At 36.5% G+C, this 15,065-nt stretch overlaps 1 protein-coding gene across 2 annotated transcripts; it reads right to left on the bottom strand.

The window, feature by feature from the left end:
* Window positions 1–559: 559 nt before the first annotated feature.
* LOC104400821 (ribose-phosphate pyrophosphokinase 2) lies at window positions 560–13,430 on the bottom strand. Of its 2 annotated transcripts, XM_010010302.1 has the most exons (7): window positions 13,250–13,430; window positions 10,640–10,660; window positions 6,847–6,945; window positions 6,228–6,352; window positions 3,402–3,575; window positions 1,589–1,748; window positions 560–842 (listed from the first exon to the last, which is right to left on the bottom strand). In XM_010010302.1, exons 1-7 carry the CDS (start codon window positions 13,352–13,354, stop codon window positions 750–752), a joined length of 777 nt encoding a protein of 258 aa, XP_010008604.1. In that variant the 5' UTR covers window positions 13,355–13,430; the 3' UTR covers window positions 560–749. The 2 variants fall into 2 exon arrangements, with proteins under 2 accessions (XP_010008604.1, XP_010008605.1); XM_010010303.1 differs by lacking the exons at window positions 6,847–6,945; window positions 10,640–10,660; window positions 13,250–13,430 and adding an exon at window positions 5,841–5,993 and having other exon boundaries at window positions 6,228–6,265.
* Window positions 13,431–15,065: the final 1,635 nt, after the last annotated feature.

The following is a 15,065-nucleotide window of genomic DNA, read 5'->3' as shown; positions in this document are numbered from 1 at the left end:
ATTCTATGATTCTATGATTGAAGATCACTTCTTATTATTGAAACACATGAAATGGATCATACTGAGAATACCTTATTCTTACTACATTACTCCTGAACTGAAGACAGTAACTGCACAGAATAGGAGTTAAGCAAACAATTTAATGTAATGAGAGCTTTACAAAAGAAAACAGCAGTCATATATATTGTGAAAAACAAGAACTTGAAGCATACGAAACAGTTAACACTATGGATTTGTCAACAGCTCCTCAAAATTAACATGAGGTTTACATTCTGTTAGGGCTTACAAAATGCTATTCATAGTAGTTAAACATAACAAAACCCAACAGCTGCTTGTTTGACAGATGGATAGCTACAAGATACCCAAGCCTGCAGCATTTAGCTTAACACAGAAAATGATCTTATCTGCATATATCCCATCAAGTTCTACGAGCAGTTTGTAGAGTTCTATCTGGAAAGAAGGATCTGAAGCAGCAGCTCAACAGAAAGCAAGGGTAGACATATAAAAGAGAACTTACACAACACACAAGACTTCCAGACTCTCAAGGGAATTCATGAAGTTTCTGCAAGACTGAAATTTATTGCCCATTTACAAAGAACAAATGGTAATTACAAGACAAATAAAATAATTAAACATAAAAGCTCTGGAATTGTACAAAGATACTAATTTCTCATGGTTGAGATGCATTGTTAAAAACAACAGTGCTAGCTGAAGGGACCTTTGCAACAACGCAGTGTAACCTCCTGCAGTTACAAGGGAACATGACTGAACAGGTAAGACACAGATTCACCATTGTGTGTTCTTCTAATTGCCTCAGCCAGGATCATGGAAATGTCAATAAACTGAAAGAAAAATTAAGATGATAAGTTTTATGGCATGCCAGGAGCAATGAACTGTACCACTTAGAAGCATATGAACTAACATTCAATTTATCATTGTGCTCTCTTACCTCTTCTAGGAATTAAATTAACATTAAAGCATTAGGTATGTAACTAATACGTAAGAACTGCATTAATAGAAACTCAAAAGTTGAGTAAACAAGCATTGAATAAGATTGCCACACAGGCATGCTGCTGAGACTCCCGACATAGGGCATGCTGTCAAAAAAACTATTCCAGCCATCAGATGGCAGTGTCCACTGGACACAAATACAGTTTAAGGGAAGTATACTTTTTAAGGTTTCAACAAATACCAAATAAATCTTAAGCACTTTAAAAAAAAAAAAAGAAGTTTCTGTGGCATCCACAGTAACATTGCTAACTTGAGCTCCTACATACAAATATTGTATGATTAATATTAATTGAAAAAATATAACAAAAAAGTAAACAAACTAAAAACCCAGCCAGTTTTACATTTGCCACTCTTTCACAGATACACACACTTGATTTGTTACAAATACCAAATATTTGCAATATTCTATTGTACTACCCGAATCCCCTTAAAACAGTTCATAGGCATGTTTAAGCAAGATGTTCTGCAAACAATGTATTTTAGAGTACTATTTTGCTCTCAGGGCATAAATTCTAGCATCAGTGAACAGTAAAATACAAATCCAGAGTTTAAATAGATGACACAAACACCACCATACCTGAATTTTTGGGCAGTGTTTCATTTTCTCTTCTTGGGGGATTGTATTAGTTACTACAACAGCCTCAAACGATGCATTATTAATCCGAGAAATAGCAGGACCAGAAAAGATGCCATGTGTAAGAATGGCATAAACTTTAGTAGCTCCGGCAGATACTAACCTGTAGAACATGAAGGAAAATTATACTGTCACACCTGTTTACATACATGACTACAGATGAAGCCAGATACAAACCTCTGCAAAATCCACTTTACACACAAATTCCTCCTGGAAACTATAGGAATATACAAATATCTACAAATTAATTCCGAGAATTTAAAACTTCCAGCTGAATACTGGTACAAGTTTTCTATCTTAATCAGGCAAAACCGAAACAGGTTTGATGGCAGTATTCACAACTCTATTGTGCCTCCCTTATTGTCCACCTTTGTTTTCATTTGCAATTCAAACAATTCTGCTTGGAAAGAGTTTGAGGAAGAAGAAATGTTAATAATTAAAAGCCTAGTTTACTGCAGGATTGTGGGAAAACATGTTGTTAATCCAAGCACAGAGTGAAATGCAGCACAGGATTAAAAAAAAAGCCTATGTCCAAGAATCAGAACACCTTGTGGATGAGTAAGTGTCTCTTAACTTGGTTTTGACCATGCTCTCTGCCTCCAGATGCTCAGCTATGTCCTAGCTGCTTTTCTAGTCTTGCAAATGGAGGCCCCAAAGAGTGGTATTTTATCAGACCACAGCGTAAGCACAGCAAGATAGGGGGAATAAAAACAAATCTAACTGTCCTGGGTTCAGCTACATCAGTCATTTTTTCTCCTTCTTCGTAGCTGGTGCAGTGCTGTGGTTTTGACTTTCAGCCTGGGAACAACGCTGATAACACCGATGTTTTTAGTTGTTGCTAAGTAGTGTTTACTCTGATCAAGGACTTTCTCAGTCTCATGCTCTGCCAGGGAGGAGGGGAAGCCGGGAGGAAGCAGAGACAGGACACCTGACCCAAACTGGCCAAAGGGGTATTCCATACCACAGCACATCATGCCCAGTAGAAACTGGGGGGAGTTACCTAGTAGGCCCAGATCGCTGCTCGGGCTGGGCTAGGCTTCGGTCAGTGAGTGGTGAGCAATTGTATCCTCTCCCCTTGTTATTTCCCTTATCATTATTATTGGTGGTAGCAGTAGTGGTTTTCTATTATACCTTAGTTACTGGACTGTTCTTATCTCAACCCGTGGGAGTTACATTCCTCCGATTTTCCTCCCTATCCCTCCAGGAGAGGGGGAGGAAGAAGCGGAGGAGTGAGCGAGCAGCTGCGTGGTTCCAAGTTACTGGCTGGGTTACCACGCCACCAACCCAAACACCACACACACAACCCAACCCAACAAACAAAAAAACCAAAAAAACAAACCAACCAACCAAACAAAAAACCCCCCACCAAAACCATGGAAAAATCATTTCATTTTGAATGACTCAACAGAATCCAAGTTTTCTGGTCATTCTCAGCAACAGATTTAGTAGCTGCAACCTACAAGGAGGATGCACTGTGACAGGGTGAGTGTGTACCAAGGTAAATGACTTTTTCTTTATTCTGTCCTCTCTCTGAACACAGATAATATATTTCTGTACATATTTTCTCAATTGCACATTCTAAATAAGGACACTGCTTGATCACAGGACTACAACCTGTAGACTCTAGGATCAGAATAACTTCACGCTGTAGAGGTCAGGTTGGGTTATAACCATACAGGACACAGCAAACGCATTCATCAGCTATCTTCAAGTTAAAGTATAGTAAGACAGTGGGCCAGTTCATAACAAGACTTACTTGTCTGCTGCATGACATATTGTGCCACATGTGTCAGCCATATCATCAACAAGAATTGCTACTCGGTCTTTCACGTCACCAACCAAGACCATTCTGTCCACTTCATTTGCCTTCTTCCTTTCCTTATGAATGAGAGCAAATTCCACATTCAGTCTGTCAGCAATTGAAGTAACCCTAAGTTATAGGAAGAAATACACCACATTTAGAAAATTATTTTAAAAGAAAGAGCAGAGCCATAGTGTGCATTTGTCATAAACCCCAGTTTTTATGTTTCCTGGCTTTGAAACTACTGAAGCACAAACTAAGTGCCTGGATCTGAAACACACTTCAACTATGCACAAGCTTTTATTAAGCTGCTGCAATACCTAGTAACGGACACTAATTTAAAGTAGAGGTAGCCTCAATTCTAAACCTACAGCAGTGTGCACTGTAGCATTGCAGGAACGTCAAAACAAACCAAAGGGGGAAAAAAACCCAAAGAATTTAATAGTGATTAATATTCCCTTTAGCAGTACTTGATAGTAATCCAGTAGCTTACTTCATTAGTAACTCCAACAGCAGATAGCTGCTTGACAAAGATCTTTCAAAACTATTCGGGGTGACCTCTGGTGGCCAGACAAACCTCCAATGACAAAATCTGTTATAAACTTCTGGTTGCTTTTTTCAGGTTTTTTAACATACCAGAGCTGGTGGGTATAAAGACACAGGAGTAAACAATACTATGCTTTTTCTATGTTGGTGCAACCTTGTAGTTTGTCTTTTTAAAGGATGTTTAGAATGTTATCAACAAGGTTATTAACATACACAGCTAATAGAGCATACTGTTTTATTTCTTTACTACTTAAATATGAAGGTGTTGTTAGTTACAGTATTTCAACAACTGGGTGATAAACAAAAGCCCCAAGTTTTTTGGCATTTTTTCTGAATAATTGCATAGTTTCATAGCAAGACTCAATACCTCCATGAAATTAAGACATTAACAGAATTTGCATCCCTTATTTCAGTCACAAAATTTACTAAGCTAGAAAAACAAGCAAACAGTGTAAAAAAAATAATCAGATATTCAGGTATTTTAAATTACTGAAAGAACTTTTTTTTAATTTAATTCTTACAGATTTAAATTTTAAGACAAACTTTATTCACATTCTATTCACTTTTCATTAACCCAGATATTATCTTGAAGGTCTGCATGTTTTAAATGGAAAGGCCAAACCATTTTGCTTACATTACATTAATGGAGGTGAAGAAGCAGCTGTGAATTTATTGAAAACAACATCTTTTCCCACTTCAAAATTGCTTGGTTGCATTACAACAGAAAGATACCAAAGACAGACTCCATGTTAAATACAGGGAAAGTGGTCCTCAAAAAATAAAGTCATATGATCAAATTGGTAATATACAAATATTTGTTAGATGAAAAAAAATGTTATATTCTGATTTGAATTCTAAGCAAAGGCTGCATTTTGTTAAAAAACAAAAATTAAACAAAAACAAGAAGACAACCCAACAAAATCCCAAACAAAAACCTGAAAAAATACAGTATCCAGATAAGAATGAACAAAGAAATTTAACTGGCTGAATTATCTGGATTTTAGAATGTTTTCTATGATTTATATTCTTCACATCTTGATTCATCTAAACAGGAACAGCTATGGAATTCTAATCAGTCCTACTTCCCTATGAATTATTGCAACATGAACTTGGGAGACACTTTTTAGCAGGGCCTGTTGCAATAGGATGAGGAGAACTGGTTCTAAACTAAAAGAGGGAAGATTCAAGCTGGATGCAAGGAAGAAATTTTTTACAATGAGGGTGGTAAAGTACTGGCACAGGTTGCCCAGAGAGGTGTGGATATGCCACCTCTGGAGACATTCAGGGCCAGGTTGGATGTGGTTCTGGGCAACGTGATCTAGATGAAGTTGTCCCTGCAGGGTGCTTGGACTAGATGACATCCGAAGGTCCCTTCCAACCCAAACTATTCTATAATTCTATGAACACTCACAAGAGACCCAAAGACTTCAACTAAAATCAAATTATGACAGTGTTTCACATTTTTCCCCATACTACATCCAAACACTTAAACTACTGTGGGCTTACAGGATTCTTACTTCCTTTGTCTTTTGTTTGTAGAAGGAGCGTGACTAGTAACTTGAGAATAAGCATTTCACCTTAGTAGTATGCTTCATCACCTCACCAGCCAGCCTGATTCTTCATTAGTTTATACTCATTAGATTACCAAATAAAAGTCTGCAAAATGAGCAATGCACGCTGTAAATGAAGAAACACTCCAATGAACTATCCTTTCTATTTTCACCTTTTGCCACACAAAACTTCACTTCCTTTTTCTAGTATTCATAGTGCACAACTTGGGGTCAATAGGTTTACAGCTGGAATGCAGTAACAAAGGAAAAAAGAAACACGACTCAAGCAGCCTCTTACCTAAATGCCAGCAGGTACAGTGGGGATAGGCCATATGCTTTGACAGAGAAGAGAAACTTAGGCAATTCCAGAGCGAAGCAGGAAGAGGTGCAGCAACTGGACTAAAGAAGCAAGCAGCAGGAAAAACCTCTTCCCTCCTGTGGAGGGATTCAGCTAATGAGGCCACAGCCAGGGAGAGAGAAAAAGATTTTCTTTAGAGTATAGAAAGCTCCTGGATGTTTTCAAGCATGAACAACACTGGAAGAACTAGCTGCTGTTTTTACAATGCAGTTTGGATTGATCAGTGATGTATCATATGTCTTGCAGAACTGATAGAGGAATAAAGACAAACAACTTCATTAACCACTAGCTATACGGAAAACTAATATTTTTAGGCTTGTATAGTACCTTTTTGCACCACCTGCATCAGGTGAAACTATGATACAATTTCTCCACTCCACAATGTTCTCTTTAATCCACTGCAGCACTGCAGGTTCTGCATACAGGTTATCTACTGGAATGTCAAAGAAACCCTAGTCCAAAAGAGAAAGAGAATTTCATGAATATATGTTTATGTCTTACCTGGAATAAAAACACAGGGAAAGAATCAAGACTTTGCCTTTCAAGTATAGTAGGGCTTTAATTAGTATTTTGTACTGGCCTAATTCTGCACTCTGATATTAGTATCAAATGCAGCAGAAGTTAGACAAATATTAAGGTCTCTAAAAATCTTACCCAACAGTAGTGAAATGGGGGGTGGGGGTGGGGGAGGGTGGGGGTCAGAAAAGATGAGTGTTCGAAGGTGGTCAAGTAAATTCAAGTTAAGAAAAGCTCTCAAAAAATCCAGTGAGTAATATATAGCTTCCATAAATTTCAACTGCTTGACATGAAAGGTAGTATTTCAATATGGGCAAGATTCAAGTTAGTATTACTTGAACAGCAGAAATGGAATCTTCTACATTAACACATTTAATACACATTAATTCAGTAGAACCCCTAGCCACAGTTATGAAGAACTGATAGTTACCTGGATCTGAGAAGCATGCAAATCCATGGTGATGATGTGGTCAGCCCCTGCAACTGACAGCATGTTGGCAACAAGTTTTGCAGAGATCGGAGCACGACTCTGGGGAATAAAGCACAAATGTTTAAACTTAAACGATATTTCAACTAGATGCAAGGAGTCAGAAATTTAGCTACTTCTACTCTTTTTTTTCCTTTAGAATATTTGGAATCTAGATACTGGGAGCTCCAGAACTTTAGCCAAACTAGTCTATTAATAGTTGATTTTGCTACTGGGGTTTTGAAACTCACTAGAACATTTAAAAATATCTAAATCAGTTTGCACTGTCTGCCTAATAATGCTTTCTAGTAATTAGATTGACAAGCAGATAAATCAGAGATACAATTTTCCATTTCTTCTATTTAAAACTTTCAGGTAGCTTTTCTATAGCAGAAAGACAGATAATCTCCATTTCTCTAAGTCACTACCCTACATTAACATTTAACTCTCAAGCAGCTATAACTGTTTAAAAACATTTCCAAGCCCGAAGATTGAAGGCAGAGTGAACCCAACTTTTGAAAATACTTCTTTAAAAGAGTATCAAGCATTTCTTCATGATACAGTAAAGCTTGTAACAGACCCATGTTGGCAGCAGTCTTCTACCCCGTCCTATTTATTTATTCTTTTTTGCTAACTCAGGCTTAATTGTTGGAGGCAATTACAAGTCTAGAATTCCCAAAAGGGACAGGGGGCAAGGGGATGAAAAAAAAAAAAACCCAAACCAAAGCCAAAACAAAACAAGAAACCAAAAAAAACCCCCAACAAACTAAACAAAACAGAAAAGCAGAAAGAACAAAAAGACCACCAAAAATATATTTAGCAATGTTAATACCAATGCCAAGAGCCTTTTTAGAAGTGACAAGGATGCAGAACAAACAGCAACACTCAAAAAAAAAAAAAAAAACAAAAAAAAAAAGAGAAAATTGAAAATTGTGACTGGAAGATACTTCCCCTTTTTTTTTTTTTTATCAACTTTAAAGTTTTTTCAGATTTTTTCTTTTAAGCTCTGAAAACAGCTGTGTGGCTCTATGTTTTACAGTTTTACCTGACGGAAGTACTAAATGAAACCTCCTGTTCTCTTCTTGCTAATCTTTAAATAAGGCTAATAGCTGGCAACAACATTAGCATGAAGGCAGACCTGCAGTTCAGAGGTTCCATCTCATTGTCAGACTCCGTTTTCTGCTGGTATGGTATTCTCTCCTGCTACATCTCTTTATCAGTCTCATTTAGCCTCCTAGGAACCCCTTTTCCCTCCACCCCATACACACAACTACAGAGTATCTCTGCTTTCCTTCCATGATGCTCAAGGGCATAACCTAAAATAAGCTGAACCACTGCCAATTTAACCTGCATGCTTTTCTCTCTGTGTCATATCAGAGAGATATGAGTATTTTCCTCAAAACTTTTGTTAGTTCAGGTGGAAACTCAGCATTTCCATTTTAACCTGCAGATTGCCAACATAATTTCAAAAAAAGAAGTGAGATATTGCAGTCTTTCTCATGGCTGGATCAAGTTTATCACCATCAGGACAGAAATTCTTCATTTTGAAAAACATCCTTTTTGGTTTTTGTGTTTCATAGAACATCACCATCATTTGGTCTGTGTAAGATGCACTGAAGATATGCAACAACTAGCACTTCCCCAGATGTTTGCATTTCAGATGCATATAGCTTCCATAAGAGCTTCCTATCTTCAGAATGGATGATTTTCCAGGTACTAAGGACTATGCGGCTCCTCATTTAAGTTCAGTTCTGTAAGGTCAAGTTGGCCAAAGCTTTCTGGATATTTCTATTATTATTAGTAAACATTTGGTTCACGCCACTTAAATTCTTGATCACTTCAGCTCATTTTAGCAGTACAAACGGACATTTTTAAGCTGGTCTTTAAAATATTCTCAAATCTCTGGCAACATCTAATAAAACAAAGATACAGTTTCTACTTTTTTGATTCTACCACTATTCTTTTATTAGCTTTTTTCAAAGATCTGGTTTGATGCCAGAGCTAAACTGGACCAACTGGTGATACTGAAACCGTAAGTTGGCTCTCCTGCTTGTCCCATCCCTTCCTCCAAGACTATATACTTCCACCACTTCCCTTGTGCTGCGTGCTGGGACTTAACTGAACCCACAGCAGCCAGATGAGGCAGCTCAAATGGAAGGGAAAAGAAGATAGCAAACCAGGACCACCCTCTCCAGTAGAAACAAGTATCTACGTCAGGCTTGCTGCTAAAGGCAGATTACCTTCTTCCCAGAATGCAGCTTGCCATTTCCTCTCCATCCAGCATGCTGAACTTTGTTTCTATTTATTTTCTATTTCTCTTCAATATGAATATTGCTTATTTTGCCTCAAGTATCCATATCATGAGTATCACCATCACAAAACCAACCCAAAATACTTTCCTGCATCGAATACTAATGAATACGTTACCAGTTGGTACTTCTTTCAGTTGCTGGCCTTGCAGGCTGCCTTCCCAGAAGGAAGAACTTGAAGGTTTTACCACTAGGTAACTGGTTTTAGCAGATATGCACACATCACAGAATTCCTATGTGTTGGTGGACAGAGGGTCTTGGAAGGAAAGATAGCCAGACACCAACACCTGTTTCTCAAGAATGGGCTAATAGGAGATTAAGACAAATGAAGTTTGCAGCTATCCAGCAGTTTCTCTTCCACAAGATCTTGTATTAACAGAAAATACACACAATACATTCAAAGGATTTAAGATTTGATTGCTTGCATAGAAAATAAATTTTGTCCTACAGTATGATCCAAATTGAAGATTATTTTAAAATCAAAAGACCTATATTCATGGGAACCTCAGATTACCTAGCCTTGTTACTCAAAATTAGATGGCAAAGATATATAAGAACAAGAGTTTTTTTATCTTGGAGTTTGTGAAGTTTTCTTCCAATCAAAGAGGCAAGGACAGAGATTCACAGATTTTATTGTTCCATTCTTTGTCACAATTTAAGATTAGTTTCAGAATTATTAGTGTGAAACATAACATTACATTATGTACAAACACCAAATCGTAAAAAACAAAATCACCAAGTTTTTGGTTTCTAAGCAAATTCCCCACTTAGGTTTAACAAGTTATGTAAATGATTTCTCCCTTAGTGATGCATTAGTTGCAATTCTTAAAATTACCAGGGGTGGGGGAGAATCTACAAAGCTAATATGAACAACTTCACAAGAGTAACCATGCAAAGGACATACAGCTGAATGTAAAAATTGTCCATCAAGATTAAAGCTCTGTCGCCTTTAAACATCTTATTAAATTTTCTTGCTCAAAATGCATCTCATCCATACTGAACAAATAAAGTAAAAAAAAAAAAAAAATGTCCAAGAAGCCTCAGAGATTTATAACTGGAACTTTCACTTCCAAGAAAGCCAGTTGTGAAGTGTATGGATGCTGAATGTTCACTAATGTATTACCAAAACTTACCGTTTTAAAAAAATAAAAACACCCAAAAAAACAAAAAGAGATATGCTTTGATGCTTCAGAAGTTGACAGCCATTATCTTGAATGACAAGATAAATTTTTGCCTAGAGGCTAGCAGTTTTCCAGAAGCAAATTATTCCACAGAATTACTGTCATGGCCTAGGTGAAACACAACTGAAAACAAGAAGTGAAACTGAAAACGTTCCTAGTTATACATAATGTAAACAGTAAGTTTCACCCATTTTAAGGCCATATTAATGGAAATGCATAGCGTTAGATAAAAAAAAAAAAAAAAAAAAAAAAAAAAAGGATACCTACCCAACGCTCCACGGACCCCTTCTACAAATCAAAAAAACAAAGTTACATGAGCTGTAGAACACCAAACTCACCTGTCACTCTACTTCTAACTTATGTCAAAGGCATCTCTGCAGCATCCTACATAAATGTGTCCTGCCCATGGCTTGGAAGGTTAGCATAATTAGAGGATGCATAAATGCAGCTATGGCCAAAGCACAGATATACCCAAGCTATTTTTAAATTAGACAGCTTGTGTCTCGGAAGTATTCTAGTTTATGGCAGTACTTGATTGCATCTGAAATAAATTTACCAACTTTTCTACAGTTCCCAGTAAGCCTTTTTTTTTTTTTTAAAAACCTCTGTTTGTCATTAAAAGTTAGTTCAGGTTTAATGCAAAAATTTCCAGAGTAGATTACACAGATCTTGTTCAGAATATGATTTTTTTACTGCAAGGCCCTTTCCTTAGATAAACAATGAGCATTTTCATTGTTCTCGGCAATCATAGCTGCAACAGAGGGATGCAGAATACAAGGTTATTTCAAGCAGCAAGGACTCAGTCTATTTAGTTCTTTATGGATTAAACTCAACAACTTAAATTCAAACCAGAAAACAGCAACCAACTAGTGAAGATTATACTGCTTGACTTCATACTGCCAATATTTCAGGCAGCACACAAAACTTGTGCAGTCAACATGAGTCAAAGACCAAATGATGTGATGCAATCCAACAGCAAGCAGCAGGAAAGATCTCCCTGTCAATAAGCTGCCTAATGTTGACAGCTACATTATAGCTTATTTTGCAACATGGAGGTCAACTACCAAGGTTAATTTCCAAAGATGGCAAACATTTTCTCAATTGCAAAATAGGGGGTGGGTGGGAGAGGAGGGAAAAAGGCACGCCTAGAATTGCAGGAGAACACAGTGACACCCAGAGAACAGTCTGGTACAATGTTCAAAATCTGTTAATAAAAAAATCACTTTCATCAGCTATCTATCTTCCAGTGGCATTTCCAAAAGACAAAATGCTCTTGGATGGCATGCTTGGCTATCACACTGGGGGTTTTAAGTGTCTCTTAGAAGTCTGCCACATGGATTTGGGGTAACCTTGACAAGGCATAACCTAGGGGCATGGAAATCTTGAAACATTATGAGCTTTTTCCCCACACCAAGAGCTTATAGGATGGGCCAGCAGAACCTTCCAATGAATTTGGAAATCAAAGCCTGATGATGTGTTTTCCTTCCCTTTCAACAAAAGTTTTATTTCTTCCCTTTCAAGCTCTTTTGATAAAAAGCAGTATTTCAGCTCTCCTGATCAAGGGAGAGCATTATTAAATACAAAACACAGCAGAAATGAAGTTCTCAAAGATGTAAGCAAAGAAGAGGGAGCCTCTGTCTAACTCCTGAATTCTGCTTTGAAAGTATAAAAAGGTGGTCTTGATAATATTAGTATGGTATTAGAAAGCCTGCACTTAAAGAATGAGTATATCAGAAAATAACTTTTCTCTGTTTAGTTTTGTTGTCAGACATCACCAGCTGAGCATTACATATTTTGTAATATCTGCTATTATTTTTAGCTCCTGCATTACTTTTCAGTACTGTTATGTTTTTATAGAAAAGAGCATAAAGAACAAGAGAAGGCTTTCAGGATGCTCTGCTTGATGTCCAAAGTGAAAAGGAGGGGGCTATGTACAGGAAGTATTGGATAGGTGCAATTTTCCAAAAAGGCAAACTGCTGCAATCCTATCTTAAAAGCCAAATTCACATTTATTCTTTTAAGTTCTTTTCAAGTGAGATTAGGCAAAAGGAACATTCACACAACATACTAGAAGTTTTCTGTGTATATATACATCTAGATATAGATATATAGAGAGAGAGATAAAAAGAAGTTTAGTTCTGTATTTTTTAAAACCAAACTCACTTGCCACAGAGTTTATTACTATGTTATCAACTTGGCTGAACTAATATAGTCATCAGTTATGGCAGACCAAATTCAGGAAAAGGGCACTAAGATCAGAAGAATATTTATGGGGCTTACATACAATTTGTGGTCTGCATCAATAAAAATAATTATTCAATTTTTTTTTACCTGCCTTGCAGAAAAAAAAAAAAGTTTTTTATTAATTACTGTTATGCATTGCAGATTTAATCAGTTCCTTCCAGCTGGCTTCTGTTTAACCATATAGCATAAACCCCATCTAGATAATTATTATAGCACTTCAAATTAAGGATTTAATCCCATGCAATTAAAATGTCTAAAAAAATTAAAAATGTGTGCTCTTTTCATATATAGAGGTTAGAAAAGCCCCAAAACAAACTAGAAAAAGCAAGAAAAACAATTATATAAAGTGAGTTTTGCTAGCAGAGTACTCTGCAATATATCACACACAGGATGTACCCACATTTTCAAACTGAAGCCATATCAATTATTAAAACACAAGAAAAAAAAAATTTAACTTGTCTCAGTTCATTTACCTATACATGAAATAATTTAACATTTTACCAAAACGGATGAAAAAGCCAAGTAAATCTTTCAAATCACTTAAATGTTCATGAAAATAGGTTTCATCTCCAAAAAAATTTCAAGTGAGCAAGCTGAAAAAAAGCATTCCAAAATGACACAGTTCTTGCCTACCTTATCTTTCTTATCTTGCCTGGCATAAGGAAAACATGGAATTACAGCAGTCACTCTGGAGGATGATGCAATCTTGCAAGCATTGATCATGATAAGCAGTTCCATTAAGTTGTCATTTATTTCTCCACAGCCACTCTGGATGATATACACATCTTCTCCTCTCACACTTTCACCAATTTCTACACTGAAAGAGCAGGAGATGACCATTTAAATACTTGAATTACTGGAAAAACATTATTAAAGAACAGGAAAAAAAAGAGAGTTTTATATGAACAAACTTCCATAGGTTTATCCCCATTTAAAGTAACCTTTTTTTACAGCAATTTGGATAACTGTCTCCTTGATACAATGTTTATTTCAATATATGCCAGTCTAAAATTTACTTCAGCCTAAATATGGTCTTCATAAGGTCAGCACCAACCGACATGTAATTTATGGCTATAGTACTGATGCAGCTCACATAGTTATTAAATTTGATACTGCCTTTTTTTTGTTGTTGTTTTGTCTGTATATTCTGTGTGCTTGCCATCTCCCAAGATGACCATTTAAAGAATAACCTAGAAAGTACAGAAATAGGGCCAGCTTTAAAGTATTAAATGCTACCTGCATCAAAATATCTCCTTAAAAAGGACACTTATTTTTCTGTTATAATTAAGATGTTGCTAAATTCAAGAAACTACTGCATTTTACAAGAGAGGAGTATCAACTATACCTCAAAACCAGAAGTCTAGTTGAAATGTATACCATGATGTCCAAGTAAATTACTTTAAAAAAAAAATTAGAGAAAATCTAAAAGGTATGCTCATCAACAGCTCACCATGACTCAACCACTCTTACATTGCATCAGTTGTTCTATTTGCTCTAACTGTGCTTACATACTGCGGTTCCTTATGATAGTATCTAAAAGTTATTTTGCTGTTCTACAGATTTCAAGGCAAATTCTGGCACTGTTCCTGCTCACACCACAGAAATAAAAAATTAAATAGACCTTATAAATAAACAGGAAAAATAAAACAAATCTGTTGAATACAGATTCTTTTTCAATTCTAGACCCAAGTAAGATAAATCAGCTGTTGAACCACACTAGCTTTTCACACATGCTACTCCAAAAGTTACACAAACCCAGCAGGCTAATCTTCATTTTTTTCCTCTGAATCCACGCACAATGTACAAGAAACATAGAGACTTCCTAAACAATGAGACAATCAGACCTCTCAAACCCATGCTCCACTAAGTTGGTCTTAATAATTAAATGCTAAAATATCTTGGGCCTCTATTTAAAAGGTTGCATCTTTACCCAAGACACAAATAAGCAAAAGCTTCTAGCTGGAAACTATCCAAATGGCCCAGATGTGGGTAGAATAATTTCTCTGATTATTCACAGTCCTTCAGTGCTGAGGCCTGTTCTAGGCAAACACAGTCTGAACAACTTTTGTTTACCAGCTTTCAGGGTGCTGTGTAAGACTCATTAACTTTCAAAAACACTAAGCTAGAAAACAGAAAGGAATTTACTGCTTAAAAACATCTTAATGATATGCAAACATTTGATTTATTACCATCAAGATAGTTAAGTCCATGCTCCCATCTCCCTTATTTGACTCCTCTGCAGTCCCAAACAGGCCATAAAAAGATCCTGTCTTTATTTTTGTCCTTAATTGAATATATTTTTTGCCTAAGAATGCAAGTTTTCTTAAGGCCAAAATAAAGCAAACAATCTAGCAAACACCAGGAAGGACAGAGGTGGTCAGGGACAGTGCCATCTACAGATACGTCTGTGTTAATCCAGGAAACCTTTTGGAGGTTTCCATCTTGGCAA

This window comes from Nestor notabilis, unplaced genomic scaffold (genome assembly GCF_000696875.1).
Source record: "Nestor notabilis isolate BGI_N333 unplaced genomic scaffold, ASM69687v1 scaffold8152, whole genome shotgun sequence".
In the NCBI taxonomy this organism is placed as follows: Eukaryota; Metazoa; Chordata; class Aves; order Psittaciformes; family Psittacidae; genus Nestor; species Nestor notabilis.
Note: the sequence above shows the minus strand (reverse complement) of the source record. Positions and strands in the feature narration are given on the sequence as shown.